The sequence below is a fragment of the Mauremys mutica genome, chromosome 7, assembly GCF_020497125.1.
Source record: "Mauremys mutica isolate MM-2020 ecotype Southern chromosome 7, ASM2049712v1, whole genome shotgun sequence".
NCBI classification, from domain to species: Eukaryota; Metazoa; Chordata; order Testudines; family Geoemydidae; genus Mauremys; species Mauremys mutica.
In genome coordinates this window covers 115,189,353-115,210,865 of record NC_059078.1, presented here as the reverse complement: position 1 = coordinate 115,210,865, position 21,513 = coordinate 115,189,353, and the positions used below count along the sequence as shown (strand labels likewise).

The 21,513-nt window shown below is 43.6% G+C and overlaps 1 protein-coding gene across 1 annotated transcript in view; it reads right to left on the bottom strand.

The window, feature by feature from the left end:
* Positions 1-21,513, bottom strand: part of SHTN1 (shootin 1) — a 105,420-nt gene that overhangs the window by 43,395 nt on the left and 40,512 nt on the right. Inside the window, exon 8 of the mRNA XM_045022812.1 lies at positions 18,188-18,282. Coding sequence (XP_044878747.1) covers positions 18,188-18,282 — 95 coding nt within the window. The remainder of the gene's footprint in view (positions 1-18,187; positions 18,283-21,513) is intronic.

Sequence of the window (21,513 nt, the reverse complement as noted above, 5' to 3'; positions counted from 1 at the left end):
TATTTTATAGAGACACTGTGGGACCGAATGTCTGCAACTTGGCCAAGCTCAAGCACCAATCCAGTGGCAGAGTAGGGACAAGAATCAATGGGATTTTGCCATAGACTTCAATGGGACCAGGATTTCCTCCAGGTATCTCAACTCCCAATCCTCTGACCCTTACACAATTCTGCATCCTGTGCACTTGATTTTTATTTTGATGCCAAATTTGAAGAGGGAATTCTCTCTGTTTAGAAGAGTTAAAATGTAATGCTGAGAACTTTGATCCTCATCTAGGTAACATCCAGATTCCAATTTGGAGACTTTCAAAACTAACCCCCCACGCTGCAGCTCAGCAAGATAAAGAAAAACATTTTAAAGCCATGTGTTTCCATACATATGTACACATTCAGAATATTAAATATTGGCACTATTTTCAGACTGTTCCAACAAATGATCCCCTTCATCATAGGCTAAATTACAACTTGCACATTCCATGCTTAATCCCTATTTTGGTAGTCCCATGGGAAGAAGGGAGCAAGATTCCAACTCTCTGCCAAACTATCGATCAACTCTGGTTTCAAACTCTCAGGCCTGCTGATTGATCCAAAGAAGAACTGACTTCATGGAGTGGGAACACTTAACTATACTTTGCCATAACTTTGGGGTGCAGATGCATTATAGCCTTGTAGTTTTATGTCAAACCTGAACAAGTACCCAGTTCTGGAACAGGACCCCTACCTACGTTTGCTAAGTAGACGGGCTGCTGCTTATTATAACAATAGACACAAATGAGAAAGGTGAGCAGTATGGATCAAAGACATTGTGTTCTCTAGTTGTTCATAACCTTTTATTATTTTGTGGTTCATATTTTAAAGGATATTAATTTTGTACTTTGCTAAGGACAGTATCAAATTTGATGGTATTTTATTAATTAGTGAATAGCTGTACACATTGAACCTCTCTAGTACAGCACTCTCTGGTCTGGCAACATCTGTGGTCCGGCATGATTTCATTTTATGTTTTTCATGCTTTATCTACTTATTTCCTTGTGCCAATACAGTAAAATTGTGCAACGACACTTTGTTACAAAGAGAGCCAGTAAGCCTTGCCTAGGCAGCATTGCAAGCGTTGTTCCGTTTATTCGCCTCAGCGAGATAAAAATAAAAAGAGACCCGCTCGCTACAATATTGACTTCCTGTGGTTCAGAAAATTCTCTGGTTCGGCATCGGTCAGGTCCCCAGGGTGCCGGACTAGAGAGGTTCAACCTGTACAACCTTTTTAAGAGGATATGTTCTATACAAAGTGCCAAGTGCTGCATTTATTAATTCTATGGGTCAAAGGAAAGTGGCCTAATTCACCAAGAACAAGGCAGCAGTTGTCGTTAGTTCAGCTAAATTTACTGCCTTGTTCCTTGCCCGTTGCATACTTTTCCCCGAACAGTCCTTCAGAGATTGCATTTTAAGCTGCAGATGGCTGAATCCTTACCAGAACGGTAGCACCCACAAAAACACAGCATCACACTGTGATGGGGTGTACCAGGCCTTCATGGCCCCTTACTGGAGACCCTGCTGCTCTGACACATCCCTCCCCAGGAAGCAGCAGGGTGGGAGGAAAAGAGTAGCAAAGGTAAGTCCTCCAGGCCTGCCTAAAGAAGCCTCACTGGAGCATCCATCTTGGAAGCTAGAGAGACCTGGTCCTCCAAGGGCTGACAACAGCCAATCAGAGCCCAGCAGGCTCAGATAAAAGGAGCTGCAAAGCCTCAGCAGGTCAACTCTGGCTGGGACCAGTGGAGTGAAGAAGGGTGCTCCTCTCTGGCCAAAGGAGCATGATAGTCAGAATTTATGGCTGGCTAAGCTTACCTAGTTGGGAGAGAAGGACCTGAGAATGGTGGCCCTGAAATAGGGCTGGGGATAAAGGGTCCCGGTAGGAAGAGGCCCTAGGAAATAGCAGTGAAGGACTGAAGTTGAGCAGCATGTGAGCTACTGTGTATACAGTCCCTGAGTTGGAACCTGGAATAGTGGGCAGGCCTGACTTCCCCTCGCTACCATAGGTAAAGTGGTACAGGGCTTATTTGAGATTCCGAACAAGGGGCTGCATTTAAAGGTCCCTAAACCGGGGCTGTAGACCCTAGCAAGGGCAGAGAGACAGTTTATTTATTTATTGGACTCTTTAATATCCCTGCAGAAGGGGTTCACTCACACGTTGCAACTTGGCCAGAGGGCCAGGCCACTGAAGACCTCCCGAGGTTGGCTGGCAGCCTGCAAGGGACACTAGGGGCGAGAAAAGGACTGTGGTACCACTCCCAGTCACTTGGAGGCGCGTGCTCCATTACACATCTTTACAGTCTTCTCTGTATGAGGAAATTCATCACCAAAGCCTGGTCTACACTAGGCGTTTAAATCGGTTTTAGGAGCGTAAAACCGATTTAACGCCACAACCGTCCACACTAGGAGGCACCTTATATCGATTTGAATGGCTCTTTAAATCGGTTTCTGTACTCCTCCCCAACGAGAGGAGTAGCTCTAATATCGGGATTAACATATCGGAATAGGGTTAGTGTGGCCGCAAATCGACGGTATTGGCCTCCGGGCGGTATCCCACGGTGCACCAGTGACCGCTCTGGACAGCATTCTGAACTCGGATGCACTGGCCAGGTAGACAGGAAAAGCCCCGCGAACTTTTGAAATTCATTTCCTGCTTCCCCAGCGTGGAGAGCTCATCAGCACAGGTGACCACGCACAGCTCATCAGCACAGGTAACAATGCAGTCTCCTGAGAATCGAAAAAGAGCCCCAGCATGGACTGCACGGGAGGTACTGGATCTGATCGCTATGTGGGGAGAGGATTCAGTGCTAACAGAACTGCGTTCCAAAAGACGAAATGAAAAAGTATTTGAAAGAATTTCTAAGGCTATGACGGATAAAGTACCACAGCAGGGACTCAGTGCAGTGCAGAGTGAAAGTTAAGGAGCTCAGACAAGCCTACCAGAAAACCAAAGAAGCAAACGGAAGGTCCGGGGCAGGTCGAAAAACATGCCGCTTCTATGCTGAGCTGCATGCAATTTTAGGGGGCTGCGCCACAAGTACCCCACCCCTGATGGTGGATTCCGAGGTGGGGGTTGTAATCTCTGCCATGGCTGAGGATTATGCAGACGGGGAAGATGAAGATGAAGAAGAGGAGGAAGACATAGCAGAGAGCACACAGCACTCCGTGAGCCCCAGCAGCCAGGAGCTTTTTATCACCCTGACGGAATTACCGTCCTCCCAGCCCTCACAAGCCACTATCCCAGACAATGACGCCATGGAAGGGAGCTCTGGTGAGTGTACCTTTGCAAATAGCAAACATTGTTTTTTAAGCAAGCCTTTTTTAATGATTGATTTGCCCTGAGGACTTGGGATGCATTCGCAGACAGTATAGTTACTTAGAAAAGTTTGTTAACATGTCCGGGGATTGAGAGGAAATCCTCCAGGGACATCTCGATGAAGCGCTCCTGTAGGTACTCCAGAAGCCTTTGCAGAAGGTTTCTGGGCAAGGCAGCCTTGTTCCGCCCACCGTGGTAGGACACTTTACCACGCCATGCATGTAGCAAGTAATCAGGTATCATTGCGTGGCAAAGCATAGCAGCGTATGGTCCCGGTGACTGCTGGCATTCAAGAAGCATCCACTCTTTATCTTGTTCTGTTATCCTCAGCAAAGTGATATCGTTCAGGATAACCTGGTTAAAAATCAGGAATTTAAGTAAGGGGGGTGGCCATTTTTCTACTGGGTTCGTGGACTGCAGCAGCTTAAAAAAAAACCTTTCCTGCACGTAGCGAAGCGGGGGGAGGGGAGGAGTGAAATGCCGATGATCTTTTTTGTGTTTGGTCACCGGCGATCTTCCCCAAGCTACCAGCCACGCAGTGGGTGGGGGGGTGGGAAGGTTGTTGATTAGCAGGGAGCTAGCGTGGTATTAGCCATGCGTTGGGGGGGAGGGGTAAATCACTACAGAAGCCGAAAGACAGTGGCTTACCATGGCCGCATGCAAGCTGAATTCTGATGCCCGGACCTGTGTCTGTGAGATCTGTAACTCCAGAGCTGCAAGCACTCACTATTAAGATGAAAAATGCGACCTTGTAGGGAAATCACATGTGCTAAGTGAATAGTGCTGTTCACTGTGAAAGAGTATAACCATTGTTCTGTAAAATGTATCTTTCTAAATATTTATCTCCCTCATGCAGCTGCAAATTTTTCAACCATCCCTCCTCCATCCCAAAGGCTAGCACAGATAAGGCGGAGGAAAAAGAAGACGCGAGATGAGATGTTCTCGGATATTATGGAAGTTACACGCAATGAAAGAGCTCATCTGAATGAGTGGAAGGACGTGGTATCAAATTACAGGAAAGAGGCCAGTGAACGTGAGGACAGGAGGGATGAACGTGAGGACAGGAGGGACAACCGAGATGAGAGGTGGCGGCAGGAAGACCAGCAGGAAAATCAGCGGTGGCGGCAGGAAGATCAGCGGTGGCGGGATGCAACTCTGGGGCTGCTGCGTGATCAAACTGACATGCTCCGGCGTCTGGTGGAGCTTCAGGAACGGCAGCAGGATCACAGAGTGCCGCTGCAGCCCCTGTATAACCACCCTCAACATGTTCCACATCCTCCTCACCCAGACGTGTAAGAACGCGTGGGGGGAGGCTCCGTGCACCCGCCCACTCCACCCCCGTGGACAGCCCAACCAGAAGGCTGTCGTTACTGTGAATTTTTTTTTAATGGCCTTCTCCATCCCTCCTATCCTCCTCCCAAACCACACCCTTACTTCTCTCCCTCTTTTTATAATGAATCAATAAAGAATTCATGCTTTTTAAATGAGAGTGACTTTATTTGCATAAGTAATCTGTACTTGAAGGGGGAGGGGGAGTTGCTTACAGGGACTGAGTCAATCAAGGGGGTTGGGTGTTCATCAACAAACACAGCAGTCACACTGTACCCTGGCCATTGATGAAGCTTGTTTTCAAAGCTTCTCTGATGCGCACCGCTTCCTGGTGTGCTCTTCTAATCTCCCTGGTGTCTGGCTGCGCGTAATCAGCGGCCAGGTGATTTGCCTCAGCCTCCCACCCCGCCATAAAGGTCTCCCCCTTACTCTCACAGAGATTGTGGAGAATACAGCAAGCAGCAATAACATAGGGGACATTGGTTTGGCTGAGGTCTGAGCGAGTCAGTAATGTCCGCCAGCGCGCCTTTAAACGGCCAAATGCACATTCCACCACCATTCTGCACTTGCTCAGCCTGTAATTGAACAGATCCTGACCACTGTCCAGGCTGCCTGTGTATGGCTTCATGAGCCATGGCATCAAGGGGTAGGCTGGGTCCCCCAGGATAACGACAGGCATTTCAACATCCCCAACTGTTATTTTCTGGTCTGGGAAGTAATTCCCTTGCTGCATCCGTTTAAACAGAGTAGTGCTTCTGAAGACGCGAGCGTCATGAACCCTCCCTGGCCATCCCACGTGGATGTTTGTGAAACGTCCCTTGTGATCTACCAGTGCTTGCAGCACCACTGAAAAGTACCCCTTCCGGTTTACGTACTGGGTGCCCTGGCGCTGCGGTGCCAAGATAGGGATATGGGTTCCATCTATCGCCCCCCCACAGTTAGGGAATCCCAGTGCAGCAAAGCCATCCACTATGGCCTGCACGTTTCCCAGAGTCACAACCTTTCGTAGCAGCAGCTTAGTGATTGCTTTGGCTACTTGCATCACAGCAGCCCCCACAGTAGATTTTCCAACTCCAAATTGATTCCCGACTGACCGGTAGCTGTCTGGCGTTGCAAGCTTCCACAGGGCTATCGCCACTCGCTTCTCTACTGTGAGGGCTGCTCTCATCTTGGTATTCTGGCGTTTCAGGGCAGGGGCAAGCAAGTCACAAAGTTCCATGAAAGTGCCCTTACGCATGCGAAAGTTTCGCAGCCACTGGGAATCGTCCCACACCTGCAACACAATGCGGTCCCACCAGTCAGTGCTTGTTTCCCAGGCCCAAAATCGGCGTTCAATGGATAGAATCTGCCCCATTACCATCAGGATCTCCAAAGCGCAAGGGCCCGCGGTTTGAGAGAATTCTGTGTCTATGTCCTCATCACTGTCATCGCCGCGCTGCCGTATCCGCCTCCTCCTCGCCTCGGATTGAAGGTCCTGGTTCACCATAGACTGCACGAGAGTGCGCGAGGTGTTTAAAACATTCACGATTGCGGTATTGAGCTGAGCAGGGTCCATGCTTGCTGTGCTATGGCGTCTGCACAGTTCACCAAGCAAAAAAGGCGCGAAACGGTTGTCTGCTGCTCAGGGAGGGAGGGGTGAGGCTGTACCCAGAACCACCCGCGACAATGATTTTTGCCCCATCAGGCACTGGGATCTCAACCCGGAAATGCCAAGGGGCGGGGGAGGCTGCGGGAACTATGGGATAGCTACGGAATAGCTACCCACAGTGCAATGCTCCAGAAATCGACGCTAGCCTCGGACCGTGGACGCACACCACCGATTTAATGTGTTTAGTGTGGCCGCGCACACTCGATTTTATACAATCTGTTTTGTTAAACCGGTTTATGTAAATTCGGAATAATCCCATAGTGTAGACGTACCCCAAGTCATACCAATTATCTTACATCTATAGGATGATGCACCATCGCCCACAAGTCCCAAACAAGAGAATCTCTTACTGCTACTTAATTATGTTCTCCAATTAACATTTTCCCGTTTTAGCATCATATAGAATGGATTATATTATTCTATATATTCCTAAAGCACCCAGCCTTGTTCTATCTGGATGCCACTGAATCCATTTAGAAACAGATCAGCTGCTTCCTGGAAGAGGAGCAAATCTCTTAACCCTCTTCCCAACAGATTAAATGGCTGACTTCAGAGGAATCAGATCTAGGTGGTACACATCCTAGCGCACACAGCTGTGGCCATTTCACAACTTTGTTCTTAGATGAAAGCTTGATGAGAGAGATTAGTCTTGTATCATGCTCTAAAAGTGGCAAGATTCAAGCTCAGAGTTTAAGACCTAAACATATCCCTCCTCTATTTCAATTATTTTCAGTTCAACCAGTATTCACTAGGCAGTGAATTAATTATTGTGACTAGGCTTAGAAGGATTATTTTATCGGGTAAATGTCGATTTTGTCATATACACATACAAATATTTCCTCAGAAGATAATCAAAATTTACAGATAGACAAAGAAAAATGCTGCTGGAAAAATTATTAAAGTTTGATGTAAGGATATTTACTTTCTATAGTTTGACATGAGATGTTGACAATTTCTGTTTTAACACTTACCAAGTTTTGACTTTTTGAATCTCAACATCTACTGTCATTAAATAATTCTTGTCTGACTCCCCCCATTATTCCCTGCAACTGTGAACATTTAAATAGATAAAAGTAAAAAAAAAAAAGCTTAAAAATAAACAGATATTATCCATCAAAAATTAAAGTTTAATTCTGCCAAGTCTAATTATTACATAGCAGCTTTTGTTAAACTGTCCTTGGTAATACATAGACGCAGGTACAGAAAAGTCTTTCCAGGAGCACAGGTCTTGCGGTATCCACTTGCAAACATGCCACATGGTCATTATAAATGACTCAAATGCTATTAATGGCTCTAAACAAGAGTTCTTGTGCAGCTCATCACTAATGCAACACACTCAGATCTCTGACTCAATTGCATGCAATCTCATGAGGAGCACAGGTCATCATCCTTTGTAGCAATTATGACAGTCCTTCTTAAGAGTCACAAAAATAATAACAGCATCTGCCCTTTTTATATAGGAAGGTTCAATCTTGGATTAAATAACGTGCCAACCAAGCACTTTCACAGGGCCCCATAATGAGAAGGGGCACCCTGAAGGTAACAAAGTTAAATACAGATACCATACTGAACAGTTGATGTATACATACAGAAAGACACATTGTGCTGTATATACACACTTTTAAAATGCATCTGTAATGGTCAAGGATTGAGAGGAAAATTAAAGTAAGCTGCAGGCAGGGCATGATACAGGGTTTTTTAAAACCTATATTAAAAAGGGGACTATAAAATGTGAATTTACCTCTGGGTAAAGCCTAGGTTGGCCTCTTAAAATATAAAATATATAATACAAACCATTCTGCTGCTCACTGTAAACATTTACAGAAGCCTGTTTCTTTCACCAGGTGATGTGTTTTGGGCAGAGACTGTACCAATACCCAAAGTAAGAGCAGCCCTTAAAAACCTGCACAGCAACTCTACACTTGTTTTTAATTTTTCTCAGACACGGGCAGCATAAAACAACAGTCTGGCACTTTAATTCGGAGGAACATACTGAATCGTTTCTCAGCAAGATTTCAAAAGTAATTTCTGGTGCAGGTATTGTATAGGAGCCAATGAGAGATTCTAACAGTGTCTACAAGTACTTTACAAGTATCATTGCAAGGCAAGATACACGCTTAATAAATCTTTTATATTAAATATTTTATTAAGCATATGCGATTGCAGCATCAAGATCCTTAGCTCTTCTTCTCTCTCCCCACTGCTTTCCAGCACTGTCATATCTTCCTTTTCATTTGTGTTTATGGTACCTAACACAGTTTGCTTTCCTTTGTGGAATATTGCTTTTCAGGTCTAGCCTCTACATTATCGCTGTGGCCTTCAAGATCCCCTCTATGTGCCTTTGTTTTCTCGTATAGCATTTCACAAAAAACTGATGAATCTTAAAATGTCACTTAAAACATGACACTAGCATGTTGATTATGCTTGCCAAGATCCCTAGGTTAACAGCCCTGGCTTATTCAGGTGGATACAGATTTTCTATTCCCTCATCCATCCCCCCCGCACACACACACCATTTATTTAGTTCTTTTATTCAGATTCCTTTAGCTTTCACAAAGGATGACTCACTTTAAACCCTCTTCTTTTCTCCCCCCTTCCTCACCACAGCTGACAATATTTACTCAGTTTCTTTAGAACCTCTAAAGAGAATGAATTCTAATGTTTGAAGTTACATCATTTTTGATTAATTAAATACATATTATGGTGGTGCTAGCAGAACGACTATAATTAAAGCAGCACTGGATTTTTTTTTTTTAATCAAAAGCTTTGATTTTCAAGTGTTCTCATTCCTATGTGTGTGCGCGCTCGCTCTCTCTCACCTGCACCTAGCACACATACTCCCCTCCCAACTGCCTGCATTTCAGTGGCAGATCCTCATCACTTATAGCAAAGACAAGGGGCACAAGGTGCACCACACATAAATGGACCCTATTCCAGCTGTCTGCACAGTTTCCTGACTCCCACTACCTCAGTGTTAATGGTACCCTAAGAGTGTCACCTGGGAGATGCATAACCATGCAGGGAAGGGTTTGATTTGAATGGGTGGGCCCTGTCCTCCACCTACTGGACATGAATAGCTCCCACCAAAATTAAGAGGAGCTGCAGGTGTTCAATCTAGACAGACCAACAGACCGATCGACAGACAGACCAACCCTCTAGGTAAAAGGCCCCTATTTTCAAAATAAAAAGCCAGGATAATATTTCTTGGCTCACAAAATAGTCATACAAAAGACAGAAGTGCATTATGATAAAGCGCATGTGTTGGCATTACTATTGCCAGCTCATTACTCAACAATGACACATGCATATTACTCAGAGTGGTGGCTTATTTCCAGTAACAGTGTTCTGAATGAGTTTATCATGAAGCTCTGCACAAGTGTGGTTAATATTAACTTTGAGTGAAAGAATGGCTTGGACAGTGTCTATGCTCGCTCCAAATACTGTTCATCACAATGAACACTCACTCCACTGGCCTGTATGTTCCTGATATACTCAAAGCAAGTTCTACTCCATTTAGCAAAATGTTTATCACATATTCTACGGTTATAAAGAAAAAACCCGCCTGACTGACAAAATGAGACATCAGAGCACTTCAAGACATCCCAAAAGATATTCCTGACACAGGCACTGACTCCGTGGGTGCTCTGGGGCTCAAGCACCCACCAAAAAAAACAGGGGTCCTCAACACCCACAGGACCGGATTAATCTTTTGTGGGCTCTGTAACGGGTCAGACTCACCCCTGCGGCACCTCCTGCTGGTGACTCCGGGAATTAGCTCTGTCCAGCGCTGGAGCGCCCTCTGCAGGCCAGTGATCCACCTGTCTTCAGGCCCCCCCGTGTCCCTCCCTGGACCGGTGCCCTTTTATTGGGGGTGCTGCCCCCTAGCAGTAACCCCTATTCTCTCAGGGTTTCCCCTCCCCTCAGGGAACCCCCACCCTCTATCCCCACCTTGCCTCAGTATGTGGCTACTGTCAGTCATTGTCTAGCCCCACACCCTGGGGCAGACTGCAGTATCAGCCTACTCATCACTGGCAGGGTTGGGTCTGGACCTGCTGCTTTGGCCTACCCCTGGGCTGCCCTCTGCAACCCCCAGTACCCATTGGCCTTATGCTAGGCCGCAGCCTGGGGCTTTCCTGGCTAGAGCTCCTCAGCCTTTCCCCAGCCCTGCTTCACCCTAGGTGCTCAGCTCAGCTCCTGAGCAGCCAGGTCCATCTCCCTCTGAAGGCAGAGAGAGACTGTCTTGGCTTCTAGCTTCCCTGGCCTTCTTATAAGGCCCTTGGCTCAGTTTGGGGCGTGGCCCCAGCTGCAGCCACTTCCCCAATCAGCCCAGCCTAGAGTAGCAGCTCTCAAGCCCTGCCAGGCCACTTTTTAAACCCTTCAGGGCAGGAGCAGGGTCCACCCTGCTACAGGCTCCAGCACCCGAACTGTGGCCCTGCCCCCTGCTGTGCACCGAAGCCGCACCGGTCACTTCACCCCGCGTGCCGCTTCACCCCACCCCCACTCGGCCTCTTCCCCCAAGGCCCTGCCCACACTCTGTCCCAAGGCCCCAATCCTGCTCGGCCTCTTCCCCTGAAGCCCCACCCCCACTTGGCCTCTTCCTGAAATGCCAGAGATAACATAATGCAATCATTACAAAATCATATTCAACCAATGTGTTAAAAATCATATTTTGTTAAACACATTTCTTCTATGACCTCAATCCTGCAGTCAGCTGTGTGAATGGATTCTTGTGTCCACATGAAGATCCACTGAGCTTCACAGGAGTGCAAGGATCTGCTTGCATGGATGTGACTGCAGGGTTGTGGTCTGTGCATTTAACACCACCTCAGAGTATTAAAGGGATACCAACTAGAAATCGATGTCAAAATTATTAAAAGTAGTTTCAAATACTCCTGTCCCTGAGTCCCTCTAAAAAAAGCTGATTTTACCATCATATTTTCCAAAATTTTAACATGTTTCTCTCTCCCCTGCTGCTCATGAAAGACCCAAACTAACAATCGGGGAAACTGAATATACAGGGGAAACAGTAAAATGGAGTTCATACTAATTGCTGCTATTTTAGCTTGCACACCAGGGATTGAACCAGGGACCTCTAGTGCTGAAAAGCTTAAGTATAGCACTTGAGCTAAAGAGTCAGGCTCTCCACATAAGAGATGTGACGGACCTATATCCTCTCTATGGATTGGTCACAAAGGAGGAGATACAACACACACTGACCAGTTGGTTATGCTGTCAAATGCATAATGTAAATTAAACTGAAAAAATAAAATAATCTGAGGTGTTATCTGTAACAACAGATTAAAAATTAATAAAGGACTGATTTTAAGATGATAGCCCTCCTTTTAATAGTGAAAATAATTTCTACATATACATTACTTTTTGTCACTTGTTTTCTTTGTTTAGTCTTTCTTCATTGTCAGAATTCAGTAAAGTCAAAAAAGTAATCACTTACACTTTTATGGCAGTTTCTACAGTCAATTTCACTTTTATGTTCTGGTGCACTGGCACCATACTGCAATGTTTGGGTAACAACTTTGCAGAGCAAAATTTGAATCTATACTAAAAAATAGCTTACAGATAATTTTTTCATATATGAAAATATTTCAGTTCTGTAGGTACTTTTGTTTTGCTTTTATTCATTCAGTTTAAAATTCTGGGTCCATAATACCAGACAGTGTCCCTGTACATTTTGACAAATATCCTAGTCCTGTAGATACAAATGGCTTATCTCTGACAGAGACAACAATCTCTGCATCATCCCGGATTCAGAAGTAAATAACTATGCTGCACTTCAGAAGGGAAAGCTAAAGCAGTGGTAAAAAGTGCAAAAGACTTAGCAAAATGTAGGGTATGAAAGGTGATCCTTAGGAATCCTATATATTGGTTTCAGTTTCCACATCTATAACTGCTTTTGTTTTGAATACACTGAAGTGGAGTTTCACATATGGTTTTTGATCTATACGATACTATTAGGCCCTGATTCAAAACTCTTAAAAAAAATAAAATAAAATAACCCAATGGAAAGATTCCCATTGACTTCAACTGGCCAAAAATGGCCAGAGAGGCTCCTACCTGAGACTGTCCCTCTCCCCTTGCCATACTTCCACAGTTGTGACTAGTGGAAGCATTCAAGCTCCAGGTCCCTTGATATTAAAAGAAGAGGGTCTGCTAGCAAGATGTTGTTCAAGAGCCTCAGGACTTTGGAAAACTCTCCCCTTCTTGGTCCAAATAGACCCTAAGGGCATGCTTCAAAGACCATCTCTTTCCCTAGGCGTTTGTGGTGGGAAGGGTGTGTGCTGAGGGCCATATAAGAAAGAATGATTTTTGTTCTGTTCAGTGGATGATTTTTATTTCCCTTTTGACTGGTCATTCCTGGTCATTTGTGGGAGGCTGCTAGATTTACTCTAGTTGGTATTGGTTCACGTACAGGCACTCTCTTGTGTATCACGTAAATCTAAATCTGCTTTGGTTACAAACTCATTAATCAAATAATTAAGGGTTTAGCAACTGAACTGTACCTGACTGAAACATACCTCTGCACAGAGGTTCAAGACTATGGGCTTGTCCACACAGACACATAGGTCCGGACTGTCAATGGGATTCGGGCTCCTAGCTACCTAAATCCTTTTGAAAATGAGATTTAGACTTTCAAGCCAGGTAGCCATTGCAACAGTGAGCGCAGTAATGCCTAAATACTAGGGTTGTCAATTAAATGCAATTAACTCATGCGATTAACTAAAAAAATTAATCGCGATTAATCGCAGTTTTAATCACATTGTTAAACAATAGAATACCAATCGAAACAGTATTTTTCAACTCACCTCATACAAGTACTGTAGTGCAATCTCTTTATCGTGAAAGTGCAACTTACAAATGTAGGGTTGTTTTTTTTATTCCATAACTGCACTCAAAAACAAAACAATGCAAAACTACAAGTCCACTCAGTCATCTTGTTCAGCCAATCACTAAGACAAAGAAGTTGGTTTACATTTACAGGAGCTAATGCTACCCGCTTCTTGTTCACAATGTCATCTGAAAGTGAGAACAGGTGTGTTTGCATGGGACTTTTGTATCCGGCATTGCAAGGTACTTACATTCCAGATATGCTAAACATCTGTATGCCCCTTCATTCATCGACCACCATTCCAGAAGACATGCTTTCATGCTGATGACGCTTGTTAAAAAAAATAATCCATTAATTAAATTTGTGACTGAACTCCTGGGGGGAGAATTGTATGTCTCCGGCTCTATTTTACCTGCATTCTGACATATATTTAAAGTTATAGTAGTCTTGGAGGATGACTCAGCACATGTTCATTTTAAGAACACTTTCACTACAGATTTAACAAAATGCAAAGAAGGTACCAATATGAGATTTCTAAAGATAAATGCAGCACTTGACCCAAGGTTCTGCTGGTGGCATCCGACTCAGATGATGAAAATGAACATGCATCAGTCCACACTGCTTTGGATTGTTATAGAACAGAACCAGTCATCTGCATAGATGCCTGCGCTCTGGAATGGTGGCTGAAGCATGAAGGGACATATGAATCTTTAGCACATCTGGCATGTAAATATCTTGTGACGCTGGCTACAACAGTGCCATGAGAACAACAGTGAGTGATTGGCTGAACAAGAAATAGGACTGAGTGGACTTTTAGGCTCTAAAGTTTTACATTGTTTTATTTTTGAATGCAGTTATTTTTTGTACATAATTCTACATTTGTAAGTTCAACTTTCATGATAAAGAGGTTGCACTACTTGTATTAGGTGAACTGAAAAATACAATTTCTTTTGTTTTTTACAGTGCAAATATTTATAATAAAAAATAAAGTGAGCACTGTACACTTTGTATTCTGTGTTATAATTGAAAATATATTTGAAAATGTAAAAAAAATCCAAAAATATTTAAATAAGTGGTATTCTATTATGAACAGTGTGATTAATCATGATTAATTTTTTTAATCGCTTGACAGCCCTACTAAATACCTTTAAAAATCTGGGCCTTAGTGCATGGCAAGCCAGGGTGCTTTCCATTTCAAAAGAGCAGCAAAGCCAAAGTACAACATGGAACTTTTACTGAACAGTAGCAGGGTCTACATAGCCAGTTAGCACGTGGCAAGGTAGTGCGCTGTAGATTCACACCCCAACTTGCTGCGCACAAAGTCTCCATGTAGACAAGTCCTTACTGTTACTCTCAGACATACCTTTTTTTTTTTTTTTTTACTAGTTTAAGTAGTTAAAACATTGTTTCACAGTTTCTGGGATTATTGGGAGCAGAATTTAATTTAATTTATTTTTTTTAAATAGAGTAACAGCATAAGACATCTTTCCTGGAGAATGATGTGTTGCAGATCTAGTTCAGCATGTTGTTGTTCTTGTTAACATATTCATTAGGATTGTGCTTGGCAACAGGCTGTAGTTCTCTGAAAAAAAATGTATAGCCAATGACACTTGATAACCTGCCAGCTGTCTAATGAAGGCTTTTCTTTTTAGAGTGGTTCACTGTCATCCTGTTCTCACTTTTCTATTTTCAGTGCGGATACGATGCATAGGAATGCAAAAGGGGCAGTGTGCTTGTTGAGCTGATTGTGATTTGTAACAGAAGATGGCAGATGCCTATATTTGACGATTTTAATTATAAATATATGGGGAAAAAACCCAAAACCAAAACCAGACCAACCACCTCCAGACAAGTAAACACTGGAATCTTCTCTGGCAAATGCTGGCCTCCTTCGCCCTATTCTTACTCTATTTCTGTTGCCTCCACTGGTCTTTTTTTGATAGTTTTCAAAGGAACCATAAGTCATTCATTTCTATGCAGACGGTCCAATCCTGCAAAGCCTTAAATACATGAGTACTCCTTATTCAGAGGAGCAGTCCCATTGAAGTCAATGGGACAGATCCTAAACTGAAGTAAATTGTTACAGCTTTGAAATCCTTGGGAGTTAAATGCCTAGATGCTTTTGAAAATCCCACTAGACACCCATCTGTGTCTTAAGGTACCTAACTACCCTTTAATGTCTGGCCCTATACACCGTTGACTTTGAAACTCTTATCTTTCTCCTTGAATATTTGTACTAATGAATAGCTGGGTCAATCATTCAAATACAAAGCTGAACAGGAACTAGAAACAGTTATTTGCTGTGTGTGTAGCAGCAGTGCACGCTAGTTTTGGAGCTGGAAAGCCTTATAAGCGTCATGCTGTCAGCCGAGACCCTCTCCTGGCTTATGGGCTGTTGGGAGGGGAGACTGAACCTGGTACCTCTCATTCTAAAAGCATGTGCCTCCACTGACTGAGCTAAGAAACCCAGCTCTGCTAGCCAAGGCTGTAGCAGGCTCATCAACCTCTGTATATGGCCCAGTCACCAGCAGGAGGATAACAAAGCATAGCACTGTGTGGTTGTGGGCTACACTCACAGTGTCTTCTTCCCCTAAAGAGTCCCCAGTTCTTTAAGTTCATTCATAGCCTACCTAGGGCTCTCAGATCAACAAAGCTTTGGGGGTTTTGGAGGGTTTTTTTGGGGGGGGCGGGGGGGTTGTTTTAGAAACAACTTTTTCTATGACTCTCTTCATCTATGAAGCATTATGAATATCCAGACCAAGACAAAGGTGTAGTTGGCAAACACTGCATCCAGTAAACATATCAATTTGCTTCTGTAATCTCCCAGTCAAAAAATGCCCTTACCACACAATATGATCACTAGCATAGTGGGTGTAGTTAGATGCGCAGGAGTTATCAAGCAGAGATTTCTTGAAAGACTTGGTTAAAAAAAATAAAAAGCCAGCCAGTTGCCCAAAAGAAACTTTGTGCCCAGGAAAGCACATTCTATTCGCCTGCCTGCACCCAGGTGTTCAAAATTGAATGGACATTTCAAATCAGACCTAACATACTTCTACCATTCACAACACTGCAGTTTTGCCAACTCTTATTTTACTGTGAGTCTTGCAATATTTGGTGTTCTCCTTAAAACCCTGGGTTCCAGAGTCACATGATTATTTGAGAAACTCAGCTTCTATTAAAAAAAAAGTTGTCTAGTCTACATAGTTATGGAGAAAATGCTTGATAACATAACCCATGTGTACCCTAAAGCTCAAAAACCAGGAAGCAAAGAAGAGGAGCATTATTTTTTTAAACTGCATGAGTTTTAAGTCAATCTCATGACTTTTCAGTGCTTGAGATTGGCAAGATTGCGCTAGAGTTTATCAGAATTCCCATGGTGAACAATATTGCCACCTAGAACAGTAGTTTAACCTTTTTTCATTTGCAGACCCCTAAAAAATTTCAAATGGAGGTGCGGATCCCCTTGGAAATATTAGACAGTCTGCAGACCACCAGGGGTCGGCCGACCACAGGTTGAAACCCACTGACCAAGAAGCTATTGGGACAATTATCACAGACATTCCATAATGTTCTCTCAAAGCTCATTTTCTTCTTTGTATTTTCACAACACTGAAATCTGCTTGTAGTAAGTGCAGGCCCTGATAAAGGCCCAGTAGGCCTGAGGCCTGAACTAAAGTAATGGTCAAGACTTTGCTAACATAAAGCAAAGTTAAGCCATGAGCCAGAGGTAGGCCCTGCTCACAGAAGCTGGCACGAAAAGGGCTGATGCTGCATAAACATATATTCACCTAGCATAAACACAGCACTAGAATATACTATACTGAAACATTTCATAGATAATAAAAGGACAGGCCGACCCATCCCAATGACAGGGGCAAAAGGGTAAAATGATGGATAGAGTTGTTTTGATCGAACCAACATGTACAAGATAGAAGGCAGCACCTAAATACGTAGAAAGGTTGAACTTTGCTACGTAGAGGGGTGACCCCTCAATATGTCAGGTGTGATGTGTAACTTGTTTGTATCTGTGTATAAGAATGCATCCCTGAGGCGGTGCCTTTGTCCGGCCGAAGGGGGAGTGGAAAGTCCCGCCACTGAGCCGGGTCCATTGCCAAGAGGCACTTTCTCGTTGTATGCCCTGAGTTAGGCTAAGAAACCTACAGGGAACTGCAATTGTGTCCGAGGTCGCAATAAACCTAGCCGACGTGGCTTTGCATCTTACTGGACTCTGTGGTTATTGGGGGTTCTCGTCGGGTCTGCTGTGTCAGCTATCTGCGCAGAGCTGGGGCAGCACACAGAGGGAACTCACGCACGCAGCCGAGTGATATCAACAAGGAGAAAGCAGAGCACCACACCGGTACAACTCTGACAACACTGCTTATGCCTCTCCCCCGCACAGATGATTGTTTGAAATCTTCACCAACACTGGGTTTCTTCTGAAGACATATTTCAAACTGCAGACATATTTGCATATATCTGAATATCATGCTGTGTCGTATTTCTTTGGTTGGGTTCATCTATTTTGCAAATAAAATATTCCACTCCGAACCAGAGTGAAAAAAGAAAGTCATCCTTGCAACATTAAGCCCATATTATGGGAATATAAATTCTCATGTTATGACTGTCTGAGCCATCACAAATTTAATAGCAAAACTTAAAAAATGAAATAGAGGGAAATGTTACATTTTACCAATTTCATTTATTAATATAAATGTATTATAGTTTCCACTTCTAAGGCACTTACCATGAAATGATCCTAAAGTGTCTTATGAACATTGTAGAATTAGTCCTTAAAAATACCTGTGAAGTAGGTATTGTTAGACCCATTTTACAGGTGGGGAAACAGACAGACAAAGGTTAAGTGACTTGCTCAAGGCCATAGAAATGGTCTGTAAGAGGTCTGGGTTCCAAACAGTCTGCTTTAGCGATAAAACCATCAAAACCTGTTCTCACCTCTTTGTATTTTACAAGACCCATATTTTATGGAATTCCTTCATCTGCAGGATTTCTGTTGAACTACCCACCTCTTGTGCAAATGACTCCGCTTTCTTCCGTAAATTCTTCTCCAACTCAAAGTTTTCCTGGAGTTCTTCATATTCTTCCACTGCCAGTACAGACACTATTTAAAACACAAAAACAGACAAAGATGAATAAAAAAGAGCTAGCAAAGAAATTAACAAAGATACAGTTTGTTTTATCAGGCCATGGGACAACATTACTCAATATATTTTGATTCCTTACAAAGAATATAAAAATGTGTAGTTCTATATGTCCATATTTCTACATTAATTTCCAACCACCTATACTATTCTGATTTTGTTTTGCCCTCCTTTTGTTCCCTAAACTTCCTCTTTATATGTGTAATCACTGAACTATTAGATACTGCATTATTTCCTTCTGGTCCTAAACTATTGTGTAGTGTTGCTATGGACTGCTATGTAGTTAAATTCCACCCAGAGATGGCTACCTTTCAATGGTGGGTGAAATGATACACACAATTTACTTATAATTTATGTACGTCTGTGTGTGTACACACTCCCCATGTGTACATACACATCCCAAGCTTTGTAATGTTTGGAAAGTACTTTGGGATATTTCTTGTTATATAAACATAACAAAGGACATTATTTCTATTATTTGTTTCATGTCCTGTAACGCTGGCAGTACATGGTGCAAAGTTGACTATATTCCATATCAAATTCTCTAAATTAACTTTTCCTCCCATAAAATTTCCAACAATACTTATTTATGTATTAAGACCTACTAAGTATGCTATTCCCTCACCACCTTTATCCATCCATCTAGGCTTTTAATAATGGCACCCACCACTGTGGCTAGTTAAAACCAAATCCATGAAAGGTCTCTAGCTTAAAATTTCATTCCTATTTTCCATGAGGCTGTTAAACACAGAAAAAAATCAGTCCATGTTTTGCTTCTCTCCACTCTCCTACCTCTCCCTCTTTTTCTCTGGTAACGATGTTGCAGTATTTCTAGATAAAGATGGTTATTTCAGTGTTGTTGCATACCAGTGAGCAAGGGATAAGGTGAGACTCCGCCCATTCCCCCACCCACATATTACAGGAAAGAATAAGCAAGCGCACAACAGTAATTACTCTGTCATACCTGGACTCAAGTAACCCTGTAACAAGCACAGGGATGTAAATGGGGTCCTATTCCCCTGTGTCAGCATGCTCCACAATCTAGCCCTATATGCGTAATACTCAATCCATAAAAGATTGTTGCATATTTTGTAAAGCAGCCTGCAGTTCCAGGAAACTGACATTTGGCTACCAGAGATTAGTGGCTCTGTATCAAGAAGTCTCTTTACTTCAGAGACCAGTGAAATTGCAACAAGAAGGTAATATCAGTACTTTTGAGTGTAAAGTATTAAAACAATGGTCATGCAAGTGAGACTGATATTGCTGGCTAAAAAAAAAAAAAATAGCCATAGTGAGGCCAGGCATTGTGCAAACTTCCTCATATTGTTCTGCCCATACACCTCAATCCTGACCTGTGAGTAATATCAATAAACCCTTAAAAAAAGTCTCTTAATGACTACTTGCACACATTGCTCTCTCAATGCACTTCAGCTCTAACTGACTAAGGACTGGTTTCCGGAGTAATGACATACAATTTCAAACACCACCCTCGGCAAATCCCCTGCCTCTTTGGAGACAAGCTTAACTATGTCTAAAGCAAAGCACTGTCAGTGGTACTTTGTGACATGGATTATAGGCTGCTAAAATCCAACTGATTCTCAAATTACATTTAAAAAAGAAAATTCTTGAACAAAACAATTAGAAAAAATTTACGATAATTCACCAATCCTGGCCAGAATAATTGATTCCTTCTACATCTACAGAACTATGCAACAGAGCTGCATGGAATACAAGAGCTAACAGGAATAGGTATATGACAACTAGCAAATCGGTAATCTCCAGCGCTCTGCTGGCTTACACAAAGTACAGAGGGATCAGTCTATGGTCAAGTAATTTTGTCTGCCTATGTATCCTATCTTCTAGGTGATAGGGCACTTCTACTACGTGCATCACCACTCACATAACTGAAATTCACCGCTACCCCGATATAACACGGTCGTGGGGAGCCAAAAATCCCTACCGTGTTATAAGTGAAACGCTGTTATATCGGGGTAGCGGCGGCAGGGCTCCAGCAGTGATTTAAAGAGCTCCGGGCTCCGGCCAGCCCAGGCCCTTTAAATCACCAGCCCAGCCCCGCTGCCGCAGCCCCTAGGTAGTGGCAGCAGGGCTCCAGCGGTGACTTAAAGGGCCCGGGGCTCCCCGCAGCAGCCGGAGCCCTGGACCCTTTAAAGCGCCGCCGGAGCCCCGCTGCTACCACCCTATATGCGAACCCGTGTTATATCGGGACGCGTTATAGGAGGGTAGCAGTGTATATTGCTATACTAGATGCTGGGCTGGTATTAGCCTACTCCATTGGATCTAGGAGATGGATTGCCCCTCTGCTCAAGCACATGAAGATATTTCAACAAAACATTGTAGAAGGTGTTAAGAAGAGCCCCTGCTTTCATCCATCACACCATACCAGCAGACACTTCCCTGGCACAGTCAATCACGCTGATGATGCTTTTAGGGACTTCCACATGGCAAGCAGGAACCTGCAGCAGTGAGTCTCAGAGCCCAAGTCTCCAGACTCGAGCATACGGGGCTCATGATATGGCGTTAAAAACATCTGTCTAGACATTCAAGCTCGGACTGGAACGTCTACACAGCTATTTTTAGCACTGTAGTCCACAAGTCCAAGTCTGTAGGCCTGGGCTCTTAGACTCACTGCTGTGTGTTTCTGCTTGGCATGTAGACGTACCTCTAGAGTCCTCAAAGTGCTACCTTCACGTTCTCTGATGCTCAAGCAATGGAACTGCATGTGAAAGTGAGGAAATACTAGAATCACAGAACCACAGAGTTAGAGAGGGGAATGCAAGGGTCATCTAGCCTAACCCCCCTGCCAAGATGCAGGATTTATTGTGTCTAAACCAGCAAGACAAATGGCTATCCAGCCTCTTTTTGAAAACCTCTAGTGAAGGAGCTTCCATGACTTCCCTAGGCAGTTTGTTCCATCGTCCTATTGTTCTTACATGATCTATGAAAGCTTCCAGAAAGCCCACTGATGTTTCTGCAAACTCTTTCCCTGTGCTCAACAGCCTGTGGGATTCACAAATACAAGCATTTCCTGCTAAATATTCAAGCCAACAGCAGACTCCTGAATTTCACAACACTGTAGAAGGGGACAGACTATGCTGATCCTGTGTACATCTTCCTATGACATCATAAATTGTCTGGAATCCCCACTACTTGAGAGACCACGTCTGTCTCTC